This window comes from Oncorhynchus clarkii, chromosome 7 (genome assembly GCF_045791955.1).
Source record: "Oncorhynchus clarkii lewisi isolate Uvic-CL-2024 chromosome 7, UVic_Ocla_1.0, whole genome shotgun sequence".
NCBI classification, from domain to species: domain Eukaryota; kingdom Metazoa; phylum Chordata; class Actinopteri; order Salmoniformes; family Salmonidae; genus Oncorhynchus; species Oncorhynchus clarkii.
Window position 1 is genome coordinate 60,053,284 of NC_092153.1, and position 20,958 is coordinate 60,074,241.

A 20,958-nucleotide genomic window follows, 5' to 3' on the forward strand; every position below is an offset into this window, starting at 1 on the left:
GTGTAACTATGAGGAAAATTACAGGTCTCTCTCATCTTTTTAAGAGGGAGAACTTGCACAATTGGTGGCTGACTAAATACTTTTTTTGCCCCACTGTAGCTGCAGTATCACACTTGTCTATGTATCTATACTATGCTTGTGTATCTTTTTACAGTATTACTATATGAGTTCAGGCCTTGGGTTTCTTGGGTTTCTAGTCCTTAGTCTAACGTCACGTTATCTTCATCTGTACTGATCTGAGAACACATAGTGGATACAGAATCAGAATATGCTTTCACCAGTCTGATGATGCGTATCAGAGCAGGTGAAGGGAAGGAGACAAGGAGATTAAACCACTATAGAATATTGAGATGCATCCTTAAATATGAATAATGTTATATATGATAAAGGCTGCCTGGGACAGGATGTGGCTCAGTAATAATAAGACAATGTGTAGTACCCCTGCTCCTCCCTGGTGGGCGCTGTGTGGCCCAGATGTTCCCTGACTGGCACCAGTGACTGATTCCAACAGGATGGTGCATAGCAGCCACACAGTATCACCCAGTCAGCAAGTCAGGGGATGTCTGTGTGCTGAGGTCTGTGTAACACTGTACATTGATTATATTATACTGGTGTGCAAGTCACTGTAATGGCTAGGTCCATATGTATGGTGGTGAGTTTAATTTGGATGCTGTTGTACAATATGCATTTGTCTATATTTGGCCACTTTTCCTTAGACAGAAGTATTTGCTGTTCAAGGAGAAAGCCGAATTGGCTCCCATAAGGATTAGATCAATGAGAGACTAAGAGTGTCCATCTCTCTCTCTCTCTCTCTCTCTCTCTCTCTCTCTCTCTCTCTCTCTCTCTCTCTCTCTTTCTCTCTCTCTCTTTCTCTCTCTCTCTCTCTCTCTCTCTCTCTCTCTCTCTCTGTCTCTCTGTCTCTGTGTGTCTGGTGTGATCTTCACAGCTCTCTGATCCAGACAGCAGTGAGTCACTTCAACGCGGTACCAAACACACACACACTAACACGCGCACACACACACACGTACCTTGCTAAGGTCCACTTGGCTGTTGTCGTGGTTGGCTCCATTTTTTACCTCTATGTTGGTGGGGGGAGGCTGGGGGGAGACAGTTGGACCTGAGGAATCAGAGCGGTGTGGAGGAGTGTGTGTGAGGTGCTGTTGGTACACTTTCCTCTGTACTTCTGGTCAACTGCCAAGAGAGTGAAACTAATCGTTGTTCAGCTAATATATCCGACATTTTGTCTTTGGGAACAATTTTATTGATTCCTGGCAGACGACTAACGGAAGTTTCAATTATACTTTTTGACACATCATAGAAGGCTGTCTGATTAGTTACTACATCCCACTCTCTTTCTCTCTCTCTCCCCACTCTCTTTCTATCTGTCACCCACCTGTTGACTCCCTCCCTCACTTCCTCTCTCACTTTTCCCTCCTCCTCACCTTTTCCCTCCTTCCCCCCCTTTCCATCAGCATGGTGGTATTTATTGGAATGACTCATGTACTGGAAGTAGCTCTGCAGAGTGGCCACTGACTGGCACAGACACAATTAATACAATCAGACTTTTTACATAACCCTAACCGTAACCACACTGCTAGCCTAATTAAATTAGGACAAAAAAGCACATTTGTATTTTCATGAATTTTTACGATATAGCCAATTTTGACTTAGCAGCTGGCCCATTTAACGGAAATCAGCTCTGCCTCCAGGGCAAGATTCATGACAATAAATGTCAACTTGCTTTCTATCCTCCCCTTCCCTTCTCTCTGCCCTTCCTCCCACACTTCTCTCCTGGTACCCACCGCTCTTGTCCATGTGGGGTTCAGAGTGCTTGCGTCCGGCATCGGCAAATGAGCGCACCATGTCAGGGATGAGCTGGTGATGGCCTGACCTCTTCTTCTCGTTCTGGTGGTGGTGTCTCTTCAGCAGGGCCTCCCTTACCTTCAGCCTCACACTGTCGTCCAGCTCATGGGACGCCTCTTGCTGGTCCAACACCATATCTGCACCAGGACACACCACAAAAACAATCATAGACTCTGTAACTAACAGTGGTGGTCAGTGCCATTTAAGATGAGAGAGGACTATTTTTTTTAATGAGCAGGAAAATGAAACCGAAAACAATGATTATTTTGTCATAATCGAACTGAAACTGAACCAACCTCATAAAGCACTAATCGTTCAGCACTGAAGTGTGCTTCTGTACTGATTGGTGTGATTGCAGAGAATAATCAGCAGAGGTGTGGAGCACACCACCACCATGGCTGCATATTCATTGTTGTGTCAGATCATGTCATGCATGATAAGATAAGACAGTCTCTGTATGCTGCTCTGTATGCTGACACAATGCTCTTACATCATCTAGACAGACAGGTGCAGCTGACAGGTGCCACCTGTTCAGCCTGTCACCCTCAGTCCATCTGGTGAAATGTCAGGCCAGTGTGAGATAGACACAGTTCACTGCTCTAGCCCTCCAGCATCACAGTGCATGCAAGTTCTCATCATCATCTCTCATTTGACTGTAATGACTTTATATATTAAGGGGGCGGGGGACTAGTCTAGCAATATAGTGACAATTTCCTTGTCAATGTAAAGCTAATTCTGTACATATGTCATATTTCCCTTGGGGAATTTGTAATTGGTCTGTTAGTAGCAGCTGTTGAGGTGATGTTTTGTGTGCACTTTTTTTTAACCTATTCTTGAACTGGACTTTTGATTCCTGTTCAATATATTGATTGATTGAAGATATTTGTCTGTGTAGTGTTTTATGATACTTTGTTTGTATTTTGACACGTTATTCTGGAAGATTTGAGATCAGAGGGAAGGTAGATATGGGAATTGAACCCCTGTCTCTGGTGGGGAGTCATACATGTGTCTGGAGCCAGGATCATTACCACTGGACAACAGGCTCTTCCCTGTCTGTGTGTTGGTCTGACTAACCTGCGATCTCCTCGATGGTGTTGGCCTGCATGTCCAGCAGTACACTGCCGTTGATTAGGCAGCTACGCAGCTCAAACAGGCTGTGGAGGGACAGCGTGGCCACATAAGGCTTACTCCACCTCTCTCCTCCATCCTCCACGTCCTCCTCAAACTTCAACCACCTACATGGATGAGAGAGATCTTTAGCGGTTAAAGCAATGTAGGGATTCTCACAAGCCTCACGTATACACACACTCCTATGTCCCTCCCTGACCTGGCAGTTTCTTTCCACTCTGCGTCCTTGCCCTCTTTGACACAGATCTCATCCAGCTCAGTGAAGAGCTCGTGGGCCACATGTTCAGAATCCTCCTCTGTCCCCAGAATGAACTGGACACGCTGGGATGGAGTATCTACATGGAGTGAGAGAGATGAAGAGGAGAGAGAGAATGATGGATAGAGAGAGATGATGAGGGGAGAGATATTAAGAGGGAAGAGAGAGGGATACAGGGCAGGGAAGGTGAAGAGAGATGAACAGAGGAGCGATGAAGAAGACAGAAAAGGAAGGATAGAGATTTGGGTAGAAGAGAGATGGAAAAGGAAGAATGATGGAACGATAGAGAAAGAGGAAATAATGGTGGGAGCAGAGGTAGTAGGATAGGATGTGTGGGTTGGGAAGAGAAGAGAAGCAGAGTAAATAATGATAGGAGATGGACTGTTTAGATATTTACAATTGTTTCCTGCCTGTGTTGATGGAGGGATTATTGACTTAAATCTTGTTGACCTCAAAGATATTACAGTATTTCAGACCATATTGCAGATGGAACCCGTCCCCCGTCCCCCGTCCCCTGACACTGACACAATAGTGTGTGTTTGTGTGTTTTATGCGTGCCAGTTCCTGCTCTGGGCTGCCTAATCAGCATGCTTATCAATATTAGCCTGGGGTGCTGATGCAGGTTGCATTAGCAGTGTGTCCACAGCCCTGTGAAGGTGACATGGATTAACACCACTGGCCTAGCTGCCTGGCCTGGCCTGTGCTGCAGTATTGACTTGATTTGTTTACCATCCTCTCTCTAACAGAGAGGAAATATAAACACGTAGGTCAGCCTACACATGTGAATGGCTTCCCATAGAACAACCTCAGGGATAGAACTGCAGAGAAATGTCCCCCACATGGACCAGCAGCCAGCAACCTTGGACAAGATGTACTTTTATATAGGATTTCATTGAAATTCCACATGACGCTGTTTGGATTGAACATAGTCAAATTGCTGCACGTGTACAGTGTACATTGTGTGTGTGGTCTTGTTCTTCTATCCTTGTGGGGACCTAAAATCCCCCAAAGTCTCCTCAAGGATAATAAAACAAGGAAGATTCTCCCTCCTGGTGACATTTCCCACGTCCCCATGAGGACAAATGTTATTTTAAGATTAGGGGTTAGGTTTAGGGTTAGGGTTACAATTAGGGTTAGGGGTTAGGTTTAGGATTTGGGTTAGGGTTATGGGTTATGATTAAGTTTAGGGAAAATTAGATTTTGAATGCAAATCAATTTTAGGTCTCCTCGAGGATAGAAAACAAGTTTGTGTGTGTATGTCACCATGAGAGGCTGAGGCCCCCTCTCCCTCCTCGTCCTGCTGCGTAGCATTCCCTGCCCTCCTGTCCTTCTTGCGGTGGCGTGAGCCATGGGGGCGGTGGTGGCGGTGGCTCTGTCTACCCATGGGCATACTCACCCCCAAAAACAGAGTCCTGTGGCCTGGAGAGAGAGCGAGGTGGAACAGAGAGGAGAAGAGGTGGATCAGAGAGAGGGAGAGAGACAGATTTAATAGCCCTCACATCAGCACTATAAAAACTCAGAGAAAGAGAGAGTGAACAAATGTTTTGGGATTTAGCTTGGTGCAATGATGCATATTCAACATGGGTCCTACATCGTTTTCTATAAATACTTTAGGTAAGCTTGATTTAGCTTATCCAGCACAATGGGACAGGTAAAACAGCTAAGGGCAGGATGAAGTAAATAAGAGTTAAAGATCAAAAGGCTCACAGCAGTCAGGAATCAAGCAGCTGTTGAATTTGTTGAATCTGCCCAATCTCATCTGTTAGGCAGTCATGAATATTGCATGACACAACAGCCTTTGGCCAGCCACATGTTGGTGGCTGTGTGCGTGTGTTTGTGTCTGTGTTTGTGCATGCGCGTGTGTGTGTGTGTGTGTGTGTGTGCGCGTGTCAGCTACCTTGATAAACATTCAGTGCAAATGTACTTGATGTGAGTCGACAGCTACCTGTTAATACTATAAGAAGGTTGTCAGAATAATGTGTTATAGGAGAGTTAGAAGAGTCAAATCATCAGGGTGTGTTCAGTTCTCTATCCAGCTTTCTCCTCATTACAGAGGAAAGTGAGACAACACACACACACACACACACACACACACGCACACGCACACGCACACACAAACCAATGACAGAGTAGACCCCCCTCAACCTGCCCAGGCCTACCTGGCGGATCCATTATTAATGTAGATCTCTATACATTTGAACCAGAACATGGCCAGGGATGGACAAACACATACACACTTACACACACTAGAAAGAAAGACACACTTGGCATTCTCTCATGAACAAACCTGCGTGGTACACAATATTGTGCTAACACATGCAAATATGCTCATACAAACACACACACAAACACACAAATATATATGCACACTTGCACATGAACAGTGGTTGCCCGACTCCTGTGCTGAAAAATATATGAGCTCAATTGTTAAGCACACATACACACAGATAAAGGTTAATGAGGTGGTCAGGTGTCTCACCCTCTAGCTCCTCCTTCTCATAGTGGATATTGAGGACTGAGCTGGTTCCTCCTTGGTCCACTACCACTTCCTCATCTGCCCTCTGCAAACACAGAAAATAAACTCTTAGAAAAAAAGTATTATCTAGAACCTAAAATGGAGAAACCTTTGAATAAGCTTTTTTGGATCCAAGTAAAACCATTTTAGGTTCCATGAAGAAACCTTTCCACAGAGGGTTCTACATGGAACCCAAAAGGGTTCTACTTGAAACCAAAAAGGGTTCTACCTGGAACCAAAAAGGTTATCCTATAGGGACCGCTAAATAACCTCTTTGCAACCCTTTTTTCAAAAGAGTAACATTAGAACCTCACACACACATACACACGTTTACACACATACACATGCACTCATTCACACATACACACGGACGGACACGCACACACACTCACATGTACAAACAGAAGCTGTGAGGAACTAGATCAACATCATAATAATAATAATAAATGTAATTTTTATAGCGCTATTCATTACACAATGAATTTCAAAGCGCTTTAAAGCAACACAAAAAATACAAGCAATTTAGAAAACAACAACATCATGCATGAGATGGAAGGTCATGTGGAGGGGCGGGAAAGTGCATGGCCTGAGTGGTCATCAGAGGGAGGTGGTCAAATGGGGAGAGCAAGCAAAGATGGTCTCTGGAGCAAGTCCGGAGGAAGGCAGGCAGCAAGGTGTCTCAGAGTCCTTGCCATCTGTGTCATAAGGTCAATTGGAGCACCAAACCCCATTCCCAGTTCCAAAGAGCCACTAACTGGCCCTAACGGATGATTTCCTATCAAAAACCAGCATCAAAGCACAGACACTTGATAACTCAGAGAGAACTCAAACTTCAGTCAGAACAGCCTCAGAGGCTATTTCACATTAGGAGCCTCAGAGGATGACACTAATGCATAAAAAGTGGATTATAGGTCGGATGGTTGTTTCTTTCACACACGCTCGCGCACGCACCGAGACATGCTACCTTGTCCCAGACCTGCTGTTTTCCACTCTCTAGAGATACTCTGAATGATCGGCTATGAAAAACCAACTGACATTTACTCCTGAGGTGCTGACCTGTTGCACCTTCTACAACCACTCTCATCATTATTATCTGACCCTGCTGGTCATCTTAGAACATTTGAACATCTTGTCCATGTTCTGTAATATTCTCCACCAGGCACAGCCAGAAGAGGACTGGCCACCCCTCAGAGCCTGGTTCCTCTCTAGGTTTCTTCCTAGGTTTCTGCCTTTCCAGGGAGTTTTTCCTAGCCACCGTGCTTCTACATCTGCATTGCTTGCTGTTTGGGGTTTTAGGCTGGGTTTCTGTACACCACTTTGTGACATCAGCTGATGTAAGAAGGGCTTTATGAATACATTTGATTGAAATTTGACATACACACATACACACAGGCACATACAGTGCCTTGCGAAAGTATTCGGCCCCCTTGAACTTTGCAACCTTTTGCCACATTTCAGGCTTCAAACATAAAGATATAAAACTGTATTTTTTTGTGAAGAATCAACAACAAGTGGGACACAATCATGAAGTGGAACGACATTTATTGGATATTTCAAACTTTTTTAACAAATCAAAAACTGAAAAATTGGGCGTGCAAAATTATTCAGCCCCTTTACTTTCAGTGCAGCAAACTCTCTCCAGAAGTTCAGTGAGGATCTCTGAATGATCCAATGTTGACCTAAATGACTAATGATGATAAATACAATCCACCTGTGTGTAATCAAGTCTCCGTATAAATGCACCTGCACTGTGATAGTCTCAGAGGTCCGTCAAAAGCGCAGAGAGCATCATGAAGAACAAGGAACACACCAGGCAGGTCCGAGATACTGTTGTGAAGAAGTTTAAAGCCGGATTTGGATACAAAAATATTTCCCAAGCTTTAAACATCCCAAGGAGCACTGTGCAAGCAATACTATTGAAATGGAAGGAGTATCAGACCACTGCAAATCTACCAAGACCTGGCCGTCCCTCTAAACTTTCAGCTCATACAAGGAGAAGACTGATCAGAGATGCAGCCAAGAGGCCCATGATCACTCTGGATGAACTGCAGAGATCTACAGCTGAGGTGGGAGACTCTGTCCATAGGACAACAATCAGTCGTATATTGCACAAATCTGGCCTTTATGGAAGAGTGGCAAGAAGAAAGCCATTTCTTAAAGATATCCATAAAAAGAGTTGTTTAAAGTTTGCCACAAGCCACCTGGGAGACACACCAAACATGTGGAAGAAGGTGCTCTGGTCAGATGAAACCAAAATTGAACTTTTTGGCAACAATGCAAAACGTTATGTTTGGCGTAAAAGCAACACAGCTCATCACCCTGAACACACCATCCCCACTGTCAAACATGGTGGTGGCAGCATCATGGTTTGGGCCTGCTTTTCTTCAGCAGGGACAGGGAAGATGGTTAAAATTGATGGGAAGATGGATGGAGCCAAATACAGGACCATTCTGGAAGAAAACCTGATGGAGTCTGCAAAAGACCTGAGACTGGGACGGAGATTTGTCTTCCAACAAGACAATGATTCAAAACATAAAGAAAAATCTACAATGGAATGGTTCAAAAATAAACATATCCAGGTGTTAGAATGGCCAAGTCAAAGTCCAGACCTGAATCCAATCGAGAATCTGTGGAAAGAACTGAAAACTGCTGTTCACAAATGCTCTCCATCCAACCTCACTGAGCTCGAGCTGTTTTGCAAGGAGGAATGGGAAAAAATGTCAGTCTCTCGATGTGCAAAACTCATAGAGACATACCCCAAGCGACTTACAGCTGTAATCGCAGCAAAAGGTGGCGCTACAAAGTATTAACTTAAGGGGGCTGAATAATTTTGCACGCCCAATTTTTCAGTTTTTGATTTGTTAAAAGTTTGAAATATCCAATAAATGTCGTTCCACGTCATGATTGTGTCCCACTTGTTGTTGATTCTTCACAAAAAAAATACAGTTTTATATCTTTATGTTTGAAGCCTGAAATGTGGCAAAAGTTCGCAAAGTTCAATGGGGCCGAATACTTTCGCAAGGCACTGTACATGTGCACACAGACACACACACACACACACACAAACACATCCGTACACACACATTAGGCCTGGGCTTGAAGAAGACAAGAGATGTGAAGGTCAGGCAGGCCAGTGAAACCTCCAATCTGTGCCATCCAGGGAGAGTTGAATCAATAAATAAACAAAGTGACACATCTATCAGACTGACTGATGCTGCTAGTTGGCTGCGGTGATATTGTACTGTATCTTCAGAGAGATCAAGGTTTCTAGATGAACTTGTTTCACCACATTTATAATAAACATTGTTGGTGTTCTCACATTATTTTTGCTTACACTGCAGTGTGTGTGTGATTGTGTGTGTGTGTGTGTGTGTGTGTGTGTGTGTGTGTGTGTGTGTGTGTGTGTGTGTGTGTGTGAGGGAGGGAGGGAGGGAGGGAGGAGCGGGGGAGTGGTGTAGTATTGGTTGATGTGGGTGGTGTGCTCGTGGGAAAGTGATCTGTTTGGACCTAATGCTCAGAGCTCAGCATGTTTACCAGGAGTACTCCATCAGTAATCTGCAGCATCTTCAACAGAGCTGTTTAACTGAACACACATGCAGAAGTAATGTGTTGCTGCCATGCTAATGTTGTTGTCTTAGGTCTCTCTTAATGTATTGTTGTGGTGTCTCTCTTGTTGTGATCTGTGTTTTGGCCTATATTTTAATATTTTGTAGTATTTTTAATCCCAGCCCCCGTCCCCGCAGGAGGCCTTGTTCCTTTTGGTAGGCCGTCATTGTAAATAAGAATTTGTTCTTAACTGACTTGCCTAGTTAAATAAATCTTAAATCAAATAAAAAATTAAATAAAAAGCAGGCCTCATGTACTTGGTGTTAAGTCTACAGTGTGGGTGGGGGTCATTTCTGATTAATTCCCACTCTGACCATTACTCTTCCATAGTAATGCAACCTTTACCTACCTTTGACCAAGCAGTAGTGATTAACAGTAGGGATTAAATAAAGCTCTCCTCATGCATATGGATGGGTGCTTCCACCCACTTGATATGGATATCAGTGTGTGAATGCGTGTTCCTGTGTGCGTGCGTGTACACTTTAGTGTTTTACGATATACCGGTACCATGGTAATATCACAGTACCAAAACGTTATGATACTTATGATACCAAGATTTATGAATACCATAGTACTGTTTCATATGATACTACTGAATTTTTCATCCTACCGATCAAAAGAACCACGAAACAGTAATGAGAATTTCATGTATTATTGTTCTGCTTACTGCCCAAATGACATGTGAATCATTGTGTAAGGTTTAATCAATGAGGGGCTATGAGTTCTCTGGAAAATAATGCATGCATGATGCGGAAGTTGTGTGCCACGATGCACAGCGGAGACACATTTTCCCTGTGGCATCTCGATACTACCTGGTATCGTATCGTGATACTTGGCCTGGTATAGTATCGTTAATAAAATGTTGGCATCGTGACAACCCTAGTACATTTCAGTCAGTGCCTGGAGGGGGTAAAACTATAAGCAGTGGGTGCGGTAAGAGTGTGTGTGTTAGTTAGACAACTACATAAGGATATGATTGGGAAACTGTGGCCTCTATCTATTCACTGAGGGGCCGATTCCGACCCTAGTTAAGTGCACATAAATGGAACGCAATTCCCTTTTTATGCACTTTACTCTCTATCCGTATTCTGACCTTGAGCTTAAGCATGAGAATGGCAAGCTATTTACCCGCTATTCGTTCAGGGTGGAGATCTAAGAAATTAAGGTGTATCTACGCTATATTCTGACCTTGACTCAATTCCCTAATAATTCCACCTTTACGCAAGAGAAAATCATGAATAAGGTTGAGCGAACCTGCCAATTCCAAGTGGAAAAAGCACCTACTTTCTTTTTTCCGATAAAATAACAGCATTCTTCATGCACTATAATTTATAAATTCATAAGAGCTACTGTATGTAAATGAGTAATCTGATAGGAGAAAGGGATTGTAAATACACAAAGCAATTGTTTTAGATATTTCCCCTTTCCACAGTGAAGTAGGCAATAAATAGCTGTGCCGTTATTCAGAATTTAAATTGTATGCCCTCATAATTTGAATGGATTCAATTTGGAGACCCAAGCTATAGGCTTCTAGGGCTGAATGCGCTTTAGAATGTTTTAATTATATACCCAGGATTTTCTCTGTTTTATTTTACAAATTGTATCATGTTAACCCACTATAGTCGATTGACGCATGCAATTCTAGGTAACATCATTTTTTTAAATCAGTCAGTTTAATCTAGAGATATCTGTTTTTTGCATTGGATGCGTCTCAAACCACCTATTAAGGGGGTCCTAAAATTCTAAATCAAATAGCTAAATGATCCATAGTATGACCATCTTAAAAAAAGTCCATATGTCCATTTAGAACCCCCCCCTCCCTCATCAGTAATACCCACATGCATTTACACCTGTCACTTCAGTGTTAGTTTTGCTTCAATTTGTATCTTACATTTTGCATCATTCCATCCCGTTTACCTTTCTTTCCTCTGTAGGGTTTGTGGAGGTGTTCCTGAGGATCGCTAGCATTAGTGGATCATATTAGGCTACCGTATTACAAGTTGTGCAATATTTGGGACATGTAGCCTATTTGAATCATTATAGAACTCAGACCACACTTAGCAGGTTAAACCTGGAGCCTGGCACAGGGTTCACAATGACTGGACCGTTGTCATACAGTTCCATGATTAGTGAGGATTAGAGTAGATTTATAGCACTATTGTTCAAAACTTATTGTACACTTTTTTCCACTTTCCAATATTTCATGGATTGGATACATACAGTGGGGCAAAAAAAGTATTTAGTCAGCCACCAATTGTGCAAGTTCTCCCACTTAAAAAGATGAGAGAGGCCTGTAATTTTCATCAGAGATACACCTCAACAATGACAGACAAAATCCAGAAAATCACATTGTAGGATTTTTAATGAATTTATTTGCAAATTATGGTGGAAAATAAGTATTTGGTCCTCAAACAGTCACACTCCAAACTCCACTATGGCCAAGACCAAAGAGCTGTCAAAGGACATCAGAAACAAAATTGTAGATCTGCACCAGGCTGGGAAGACTGAATCTGCAATAGGTAAGCAGCTTGGTTTGAAGAAATCAACTGTGGGAGCAATTATTAGGAAATGGAAGACATACAAGACCACTGATAATCTCCCTCGATCTGGGGCTCCACGCAAGATCTCCCCCCGTGGGGTCAAAATGATCACAAGAACAGTGAGCAAAAATCCCAGAACCACACGGGGGGACCTAGTGAATGACCTGCAGAGAGCCGGGACCAAAGTAACAAAGCCTACCATCAGTAACACACTACGCCGCCAGGGACTCAAATCCTGCAGTGCCAGACGTGTCCCCCTGCTAAAGCCAGTAAATGTCCAGGCCCGTCTGAAGTTTGCTAGAGAGCATTTGGATGATCCAGAAGAAGATTGGGAGAATGTCATATGGTCAGATCAAACCAAAATATAACTTTTTGGTAAAAACTCAACTCGTCGTGTTTGGAGGACAAAGAATGCTGAGTTGCATCCAAAGAACACCATACCTACTGTGAAGCATGGGGGTGGAAACATCATGCTTTGGGGCTGTTTTTCTGCAAAGGGACCAGGACGACTGATCCGTGTAAAGGAAAGAATGAATGGGGCCATGTATCGTGAGATTTTGAGTGAAAACCTCCTTCCATCAGCAAGGGCATTGAAGATGAAACGTGGCTGGGTCTTTCAGCATGACAATGATCCCAAACACACCGCCCGGGCAACGAAGGAGTGGCTTCGTAAGAAGCATTTCAAGGTCCTGGAGTGGCCTAGCCAGTCTCCAGATCTCAACCCCATAGAAAATCTTTGGAGGGAGTTGAAAGTCAATGTTGCCCAGCAACAGCCCCAAAACATCACTGCTCTAGAGGAGATCTGCATGGAGGAATGGGCCAAAATACCAGCAACAGTGTGTGAAAACCTTGTGAAGACTTACAGAACCTCTATAGAACCTCTGTCATTGCTAACAAAGGGTATATAACAAAGTATTGAGATAGACTTTTGTAATTGACCAAATACTTATTTTCCACCATAATTTGCAAATAAATTCATTAAAAATCCTACAATGTGATTTTCTGGATTTTTTTTCTCATTTTGTCTGTCATAGTTGAAGTGTACCTATGACGAAAATTACAGGCCTCTCTCATCTTTTTAAGTGGGAGAACTTGCACAATTGGTGGCTGACTAAATACCTTTTTGCCCCACTGTACATTTCCTAACCCAAAAATGTGCCTAAGCTTCCTGAGTGGAGCAGCGGTCTAAGATACTGCATTGCAGTGCTTGAGGCATCACTACAGGCCCAGATTCGATACCAGGCTGTGTCACACCCGGCTGTGACCGGGAGACCCATGATACGGAGCACAATTGGCCAGCCAGGATTTCCTTGTCCCATCGCGCTCTAGCGACTCCTTGTGGCAGCCGGGCACCTGCAAGCTGACTTTGGTTGCCAGGTGGACGGTGTTTCCTCTGACACACTGGTGCAGCTGGCTTCCAGGTTAAGCAAGCAGTATGTCAAAACGCAGTGCAGCTTGGCAGGGTTGTGTTTCTGAGGACACATGGCTCTTGACCTTCGCCTCTCCCGAATCCGTAGGGGAGTTGCAGTGATGGGACAAGACTGTAGCTAACAATTGTGGAGAAAAGGGGGTAAAAGTACCAACAAAAAATATACAGTGCCTTCAGAAAGTATTCAGACCCCTTGACTTTTTCCACATTTTGTTACGTTACAGCCTTATTCAGAAATTGATTAAATAAATAATATACACAATACCCCATAATGACAAAGCGAAAACAGGTTTTTAGAAATTTTTGCAAATGTATTAAAAACTGAAATACCTTATTTACATAAGTATTCAGACCCTTTGCTATGAGACTCGAAATTGAGCTCAGGTGCATCCTCTTTACATTGATCATCCTTGAGATGTTTCTACAACTGAATTGGAGTCCACCTGTGGTAAATTCAATTGATTGGACATGATTTGGAAAGGGACACACCTGTATATGTAAAGGTTCAACAGTTAACAGTGCATGTCAGAGCAAAAACCAAGTCATGAGGTCGAAGGAAATGTCCGTAGAGCTCCAAGACAGGATTGTGTCGAGAAACAGATCTGGGGAAGGGTACCAAAACATTTCTGCAGCATTGAAGGTCCTGAGGAACACAGTGGCCTCCATCATTCTTCAATGGAAGAAGTTTGGAAGCACCAAGACTCTTCCTAGAGCTGGCCGCTAGGCCAAACTGAGCAATCGGGGGAGAAGCTCTAGAATTCCTCTGTGGAGATGGGAGAACCTTTCAAAGGGACAACCATCTCTGCAGCACTACACCAATCAGGTCTTGGTATGGTAGAGTGGCCAGACGGAAGCCACTCCTCAGTAAAAGGCACATGGCAACCTGCTTGGAGGGCACCCAAAGACTCTCAGACCATGAGAAACAAGATTCTCTGGTCTGATGAAACCAAGATTGAACTCTTGGGCCTGAATGTCAAGTGTCACGTCTGGAGGAAACCTGGCAACATCCCGACGGGGAAACATGGTGGTGGCAGCATCATGCTGTGGGGAAGTTTTTCAGCAACAGGGACTGGGAGACTAGTCAGGATCGAGGCAAAGGTGAACGGAGAAAAGTACAGAGCGATCCTTGATGAAAACCTGCTCCAGAGGACTCAGGACGTCAGACTGGGGTGAAAGTTCACCTTCTAACAGGACAACAACCCTAAGCACGCAGCCAAAACAACGCAGGAGTGGCTTCGGGACAAGCTTCTGAATGTTCTTGAGTGGCCCAGCCAGAGCCCAGACTTGAACCCAATCGAACATCTCTGGAGAGACCTGAAAATAGCTTTGCAGCTACGCTCCCCATCCAACCTGACAGAGCTTAAGAGGATCTGCAGAGAAGAATGGGAGATACTCCCAAAATACAGGTGTGCCAAGCTTGTAACATCATACCCAAGAAGACTTGAGGCTGCAATCGCTGCCAATGGTGCTTCAAAAAGTACTGAGTAAAGGGTCTGAAAACTTATGTAAATGTGATATTTCAGTTGTTTATTTTTTTTTTTAGAAATTAGCAAACATTTCTAAAAACTAGTTTTTGCTTTGTCATTATGGGCTATTGTGTGTAGATTAATGAGGGGAAAAAACGATTTTAATACATTTTAGAGGCTGCAACTTAACAAAATGTGGAACAAGTCAAGGATTCTGAATACTTTTCGAATGCACTGTATATACAAATATATATATATATATATAAATAATCTACCAGTTGGTGCTGAAACGGAGACAATAAATGTACTGAAAACCCTATTGAATGAAAAATCTCTTGGCTATCAAGTGGGAGGGTTTTCAGCGGTTGAATTAAATGTATTTAGTGCCTGCAAGGGGACCCCGCCTGCAAAGCCCGTTACGCACTTGCATAACGTAAATCTGAATACCAACTACTGAGAAGTGCGTAGGAAAGGCATGCGTAGAAAAAGCATATATTTTAAGTCGAAATCTGGCCCTAAGGCCAGTGCATCTCATTGACTCTATAGGTCATCATCAATAAAACGTCACAATAATGTGCAGAGCTTTTGATTTGCCTGCTGGGGGGAAAGAAGACTCCCAGCTCCACTAACCATTGAAAACTGCGTGCAGTTTTGAAAGGACTGTTATATAAATGTTAAGTATTTGGTTGTAATAGCATCACCTCTTGAAGAGCGTAGTCAGAATGACACATTTCCGATTATTCCATGCAAAACAATTGCGCACATTTAGCTCTATCATCAGAGTTATAGAGCAAGTAACTGCATGCTTTTCACAATCAGTAAACATCAATTGATCATGTCATTTCAGATACATGAGGGTAGCCTCATGATATTGCACAATATCGGCCACCATTAATTGGATATTTGAGTGATATAAAATAAAAGTTACCTATACCTGACAAGTATTAGTGGTTTAGGTTAATTTCCCTTCCTTTGTGGGCTCTGCCTGTCAAGCAGCAGAAGGGGGCATTTGCAGATGCACAGTTAGCTGATAATGTTTACTTTGCAAGCTACTAGTAGAAACGTTGTACAGTTGGCTACACATATAGCGGTAAGTAGACCTAAGGTACTGTTTTCTTCAACCTATGTAGGCCTACCTAGCGAAGTTACCTAACATCCCATTTTCCACATTGTTGCTAAGAGTGTTTAATCACGATTGCTGCTGGCAGACATGATAGGCTACATTGATGGACTACGTCAAATTAGCTAGCTAAACAGATCGAGTCGATATGGCTAGCTACATAACAAGCAAACTTTCAGGGGATAAATGGCATTATATCCAAATATTGTTTGACTTTCTTGCCATCTATAGCGATGATGACAGTAGTCCAACTGACAACTTTAACAGCACTAGGACTTGCCGATGTTAAGCTCTTTCCAAAAGCGTAATCTCTGATGAAGCAAGCTAATGGCATGTTGTTTGCCTAGAAAAAAGGGTTCCAAAAGGGTTATTCGGCTGTCCCCATAAGAGCACCTTTTTTGGTTCCAGGTCGAACCCGTTCGAGTTCCATGTAGAACCCGATGGGGAAAGAGTTCTACATGGAACCCAAAAATGTTCTACCTGGAACCAATAAGGTTCTAACTGGAATCAAAAAGGGTTCTTCAAAGGCTTCTATATAGCAATGTTTTTCTAAGAGTGTAGCTACATGCCAAATGGATGGGCTACCCTCACATATCTGAAATTACAGGTGGGGGTCTCCTTGCACCCCAGTAGGAAAATCGAACGCTGTGCACTGTATTGTGACGTTTTATTGACAACGACCTATACTGTACTGGATCTGAGGGTTCACATCTGGTTTCAGATCACGGGAATGCTGCTCTTATATTTCAATATCATTGTTACAATGTTGCAGGAACCTTTCAGAAGTGTTATTAGATGGCTCAGAGGACATACAATACAAATCAATGTATGATACAGTTCTGTGTGTGTGTGGTATGTGTACCTTTTCCATGTCATTACTGGCAAATCCCAGTCAATATTGTTGACCTTAGCCGGAGACAGACCGTCAAACCGACACACACATGCACGCACACACACGCAAACCCATCAAAGAGCATGACAAACAAAATTCCCCCACTCAACCAGAGAAGCTAGGTCAGGATGTTCTACTAACACATTTCCACACAGAGCTCCATTCAGCAGTACAATCACAAACAGAATCTGTTCTAACAAACAAGCCATTAACCTTGCGACATATTCTGTCACAATGTCTCAAAGTTTAACTGTTCAATCAACTGAAAAGAAAAAGAAAGAATTCAAAAACAAGGTTGTGGTTCCACTGGTCCAAGACAGCTAATGGTTCTGCATCTACGGCCAGGGCTGCACTGGAATTGTAATATTGTGTGTATGTGTAGGCATGCGTGTGTGTGGGGTCTGCAGCAACACTGCAACACTGCAGACCCTAAATCATAAGCATAAACTAATCATGGTTTGGCTGTTCTGACACATCCTTGATGGATCATCACAAACCTGGACCAGGGCCATCATCTGACACAGTGTGTGTGTGCGTGCGTGCGCATGACCGGGACACTGGAGCCAAAGGACCGGTGCAAACATGAAAATGTTCTGCTGTTTTATCACTTTGAAAGCAGAATTCAAACTGCTAAATAAAAGGTCTAGCTCAAATCAGAGTATATATCACTGTTCAAGCACTTAATAACTCAACAGAGGTCAAAACTGTAACTGAAATATCTCTTGCCACCATTTGACTGTTCAGTCTATCAAAAACATTTAATCAAAAGGTCCATAGTCTTTGAGATAGTCACTGGGCTGGAGACCCACCGAATGCAAATGAGCTCTGAGGCAGTGTTTATACAGGCAGCCCAATTCTGATCTTTAGACCAATTAATTGCTTTAGCCAAAAGACCAATTAGTGGTAAAAATAATAATAACATTGTTGGGCTGCCTGTGTAAACGCAGCCTGACTGCAGCAAGGTGTGCTGCTTAAACAGGGCATGGCCCTAATTGGAGTGGCTGCAGCTGGTACCTTCTAGGGATTAACATGGATAACCGGGATCCCGGGACTGCCCTGGGAACACTGTTCACATTTCCTGAAAAAATGTAATGACAAGACCCGGGAAATTACAACATTTTCCCCCAATGTCGCACTAATGCAGTTCCACAGCAGCAGATTATCAACTAATACAATAGCACATAATCAAACAGGTTGTCGCATTGAAGCCTTTAGCCTAGCGTATTTACTTCACACAAAGTTGCATAAATCCAAAGCACACACATAACTGACACTGCTGGACAGCACAACCGACACGAATGTAGTTAATAAACCCTACAGGAAACCCCTAGAGTATAGCCTAGAAAAGAACGCGTGCCTCTTTGCTTTGTCATTGTGACTCTTCAGATAGTCACAAATTTGGTAGGCCTATGCACAATTCACTACATAGTCATCTCTGTCACAGACATGAAGTATGTTAACAATTCAGAGACATGAGGGAAAACACTTCCTTCTCCTGTCCTAGAGCCTAGGTTATTTTCCTGTCCGGCCCCTCACTGAAACCCAATATCCTGACTCCTGTCTCGCATGACAATTCCTAACTGTATTCTGTAATCTATAGGTTGCATTATGAAAGCACTTCTCTCGCCTAAGTATGTCAAAATACCGCTAGAACATTTTCCCCGCTTCTCTGCGCTGTCCCGTATTGCTGCCCATATGAGAGCTTCTCTGGTCTGTCTCGTATTGCTGCCCATATGGGAGCTTCTCTGGTCTGTCTCGTATTGCTGCCCATATGAGAGCTTCTCTGGTCTGTCTCGTATTGCTGCCCATATGAGAGCTTCTCTGGTCTGTCTCGTATTGCTGCCCATATGAGAGCTTCTCTGGTCTGTCTCGTATTGCTGCCCATATGAGAGCTTCTCTGGTCTGTCTCGTATTGCTGCCCATATGAGAGCTTCTCTGGTCTGTCTCGTACTGCTGCCCATATGAGAGCTTCAGTAGAGAATGTGCGGTCAACAAATGGTATGAGAGAAGATATGGATATTTTGGTCTGGGTTAAGATACCTTGATATTGCAACTACTTCCACTCTTCATCTCCCTGTTATTCATGAGTTGATTTGCTACCTGCATAATCGTCAACTCGATTTTGCCAAATATAGGAGATATTCTGTCATTCGTTGAAGGAGGTTATCTAGCAAGCTTAGCAACTTTTGTCATTTAACTTTTGATTGACTGCCATTACAAAGTTTGTATGATTTGACAACGCTATACTCAGGGTGCACGCTGTGCGTCCTGAACGCTCTGTGTCGAGATAGCCTACTGCTGAAAAGTGCTGAATGAGTTGAGGAACATGAACTGCCTGTTTCACAATTCACAACAATGTCATTAGCAATCAAAGATAGTTACTCTTATCACTATTAAATATCAGATTCACTTTCTCTGAAATCTTTACATAGTGGTGCAACCAAGCCTACAAGGTGGTGCAAAGCCCCTCTGATTGGCCTGGCATAGGGACGATAACTTGGTTTTAAACGCTTTAAATGGGAACTTCTATTTTTGCAGTACTTCCCGGGACTCTCTGGATAAATTGGAATTATTCCCGGTATTGAAACTTGGTAGATTTTCAGGAAAATATGAATCCTATTAGTGCCTTCCTCTGCTGCAGCCAGGATCCCTTTATGTGAACTGCATGCATCAATACTTTCCTTGAATGAGATGATTCAACCTTCCTTTCAGCACATCACTGCCTATCTCCAGGCTTCCTCTGTGTGTGTGTGTGTGTGTGTGTGTGTGTGTGTGTGTGTGTGTGTGTGTGTGTGTGTGTGTGTGTGTGTGTGTGTGTGTGTGTGTGTGTGTGTGTGTGTGTGTGTGTGTGTGTGTGTGTGTGTGTGTGTGTGCCAGCCATTATCCGCAATGCGTATCAAATTGACATGGCATCAGAGTAAATACATAGAACATTGATTTACTTTTTCTGGTTCTCCTGTGCTCTGTCCGATTGAACACAGGGGCAATGTATCGACCCATTTAGAAAAGGCACTTTAGAACCATTCTTGTTCCGCCAGCTAGCCTTAGAGTTGTGAGCTGTGATAAATGAGAGATGAGGGTGAGCGAGGGTGAGGGGTTGAGGAGGGAGACAGTCCCTGTCCCTGTAAGCTCCACCTCTTTAGCAGACCTGTTCTATCAGTTTCCTCCCCCTGGCCTCACCCCTTGATGGTGGCATAATTCATCACAACAGAAACCCCCCATAAAAAGGACAGAGGACAGCTGGGCCCACTCCACCTCACCTCAAGGAGAGGGCTGTTTCACTTGTCCTCCAGAGGTCTGGCAGATTCACCTTCACTGGAGGTCCCTCACTTTCAGTTCAACATTTATCACACAAACAGGTCTTAATAGTTGACCACTGGCATTTTTAGCTGTAGTTTGACGAGTTAAAAAAAGTTGCAGTACTGAAAGTAAAGTATAATTTTTCATTATCCTACATATTTCATCTAAAGTGTATTTTCAGGCTTCCAATCACAGTTTTATATAACTAGTCTCCAGATTAAGATATGATACAGACTATGTTTTTCAAGGGAAAAACAAGACTCAGAGACCATTCTTACCTTGTGAAGTCAAATCTTACAAAAGCCCCCAGATCTGTACCTGCGCTGTAAGGTATAGTACCTTTCCCTCAGCTTAGAGTCAACACAATGCACATACACAGGGCATGCAGACACACCTGTTGTGTCAGTACCCCCTACACCTCCCTGGTGAGAGTTAATTGAAATGGTTGACTTGGTGCTGATGCTTAGCCATCCTTTGTTTTTCCACTCCACCTCACCCTCTCCCTGTCAATGTTGAGCCACAGGGAGTTATTTCCATGACTAGGCAGTTCCATCTCCCTAGACACCTCTTCCTCTCACTGTTAGACAAATACACTGACTATTACATGGAACTATTAGAAAATACAGAAAGACTGGGTGAGTGAGGGAATTGTTGCAATGCTGAATGAATGTGTGGCTCAGTTGGTAAGAGAGGTGTGCTAGCAATGCCAGGACTGTGTGTTCAATTCTTGCTGGAATCACTAAAATGTATGAACTCCCTGTACTGTAACTTGCATTAGATAAAAGCTGAATGGCATACATAGAATTCCTTCATTAATGATGGATGGACCTTGAGTTGGAAAAA

At 43.3% G+C, this 20,958-nt stretch overlaps 1 protein-coding gene across 1 annotated transcript in view; it reads right to left on the minus strand.

Annotated features, from left to right (window-relative positions):
- LOC139413574 (solute carrier family 4 member 8) overlaps window positions 1-20,958 on the minus strand; it is a 51,867-nt gene that overhangs the window by 18,044 nt on the left and 12,865 nt on the right. Inside the window, exons 2-7 of the mRNA XM_071161090.1 lie at window positions 5,727-5,808; window positions 4,511-4,666; window positions 3,191-3,326; window positions 2,938-3,098; window positions 1,803-2,000; window positions 1,029-1,117 (exon numbers count right to left, since the gene is read on the minus strand). Coding sequence (XP_071017191.1) covers window positions 1,029-1,117; window positions 1,803-2,000; window positions 2,938-3,098; window positions 3,191-3,326; window positions 4,511-4,666; window positions 5,727-5,808 — 822 coding nt within the window. The remainder of the gene's footprint in view (window positions 1-1,028; window positions 1,118-1,802; window positions 2,001-2,937; window positions 3,099-3,190; window positions 3,327-4,510; window positions 4,667-5,726; window positions 5,809-20,958) is intronic.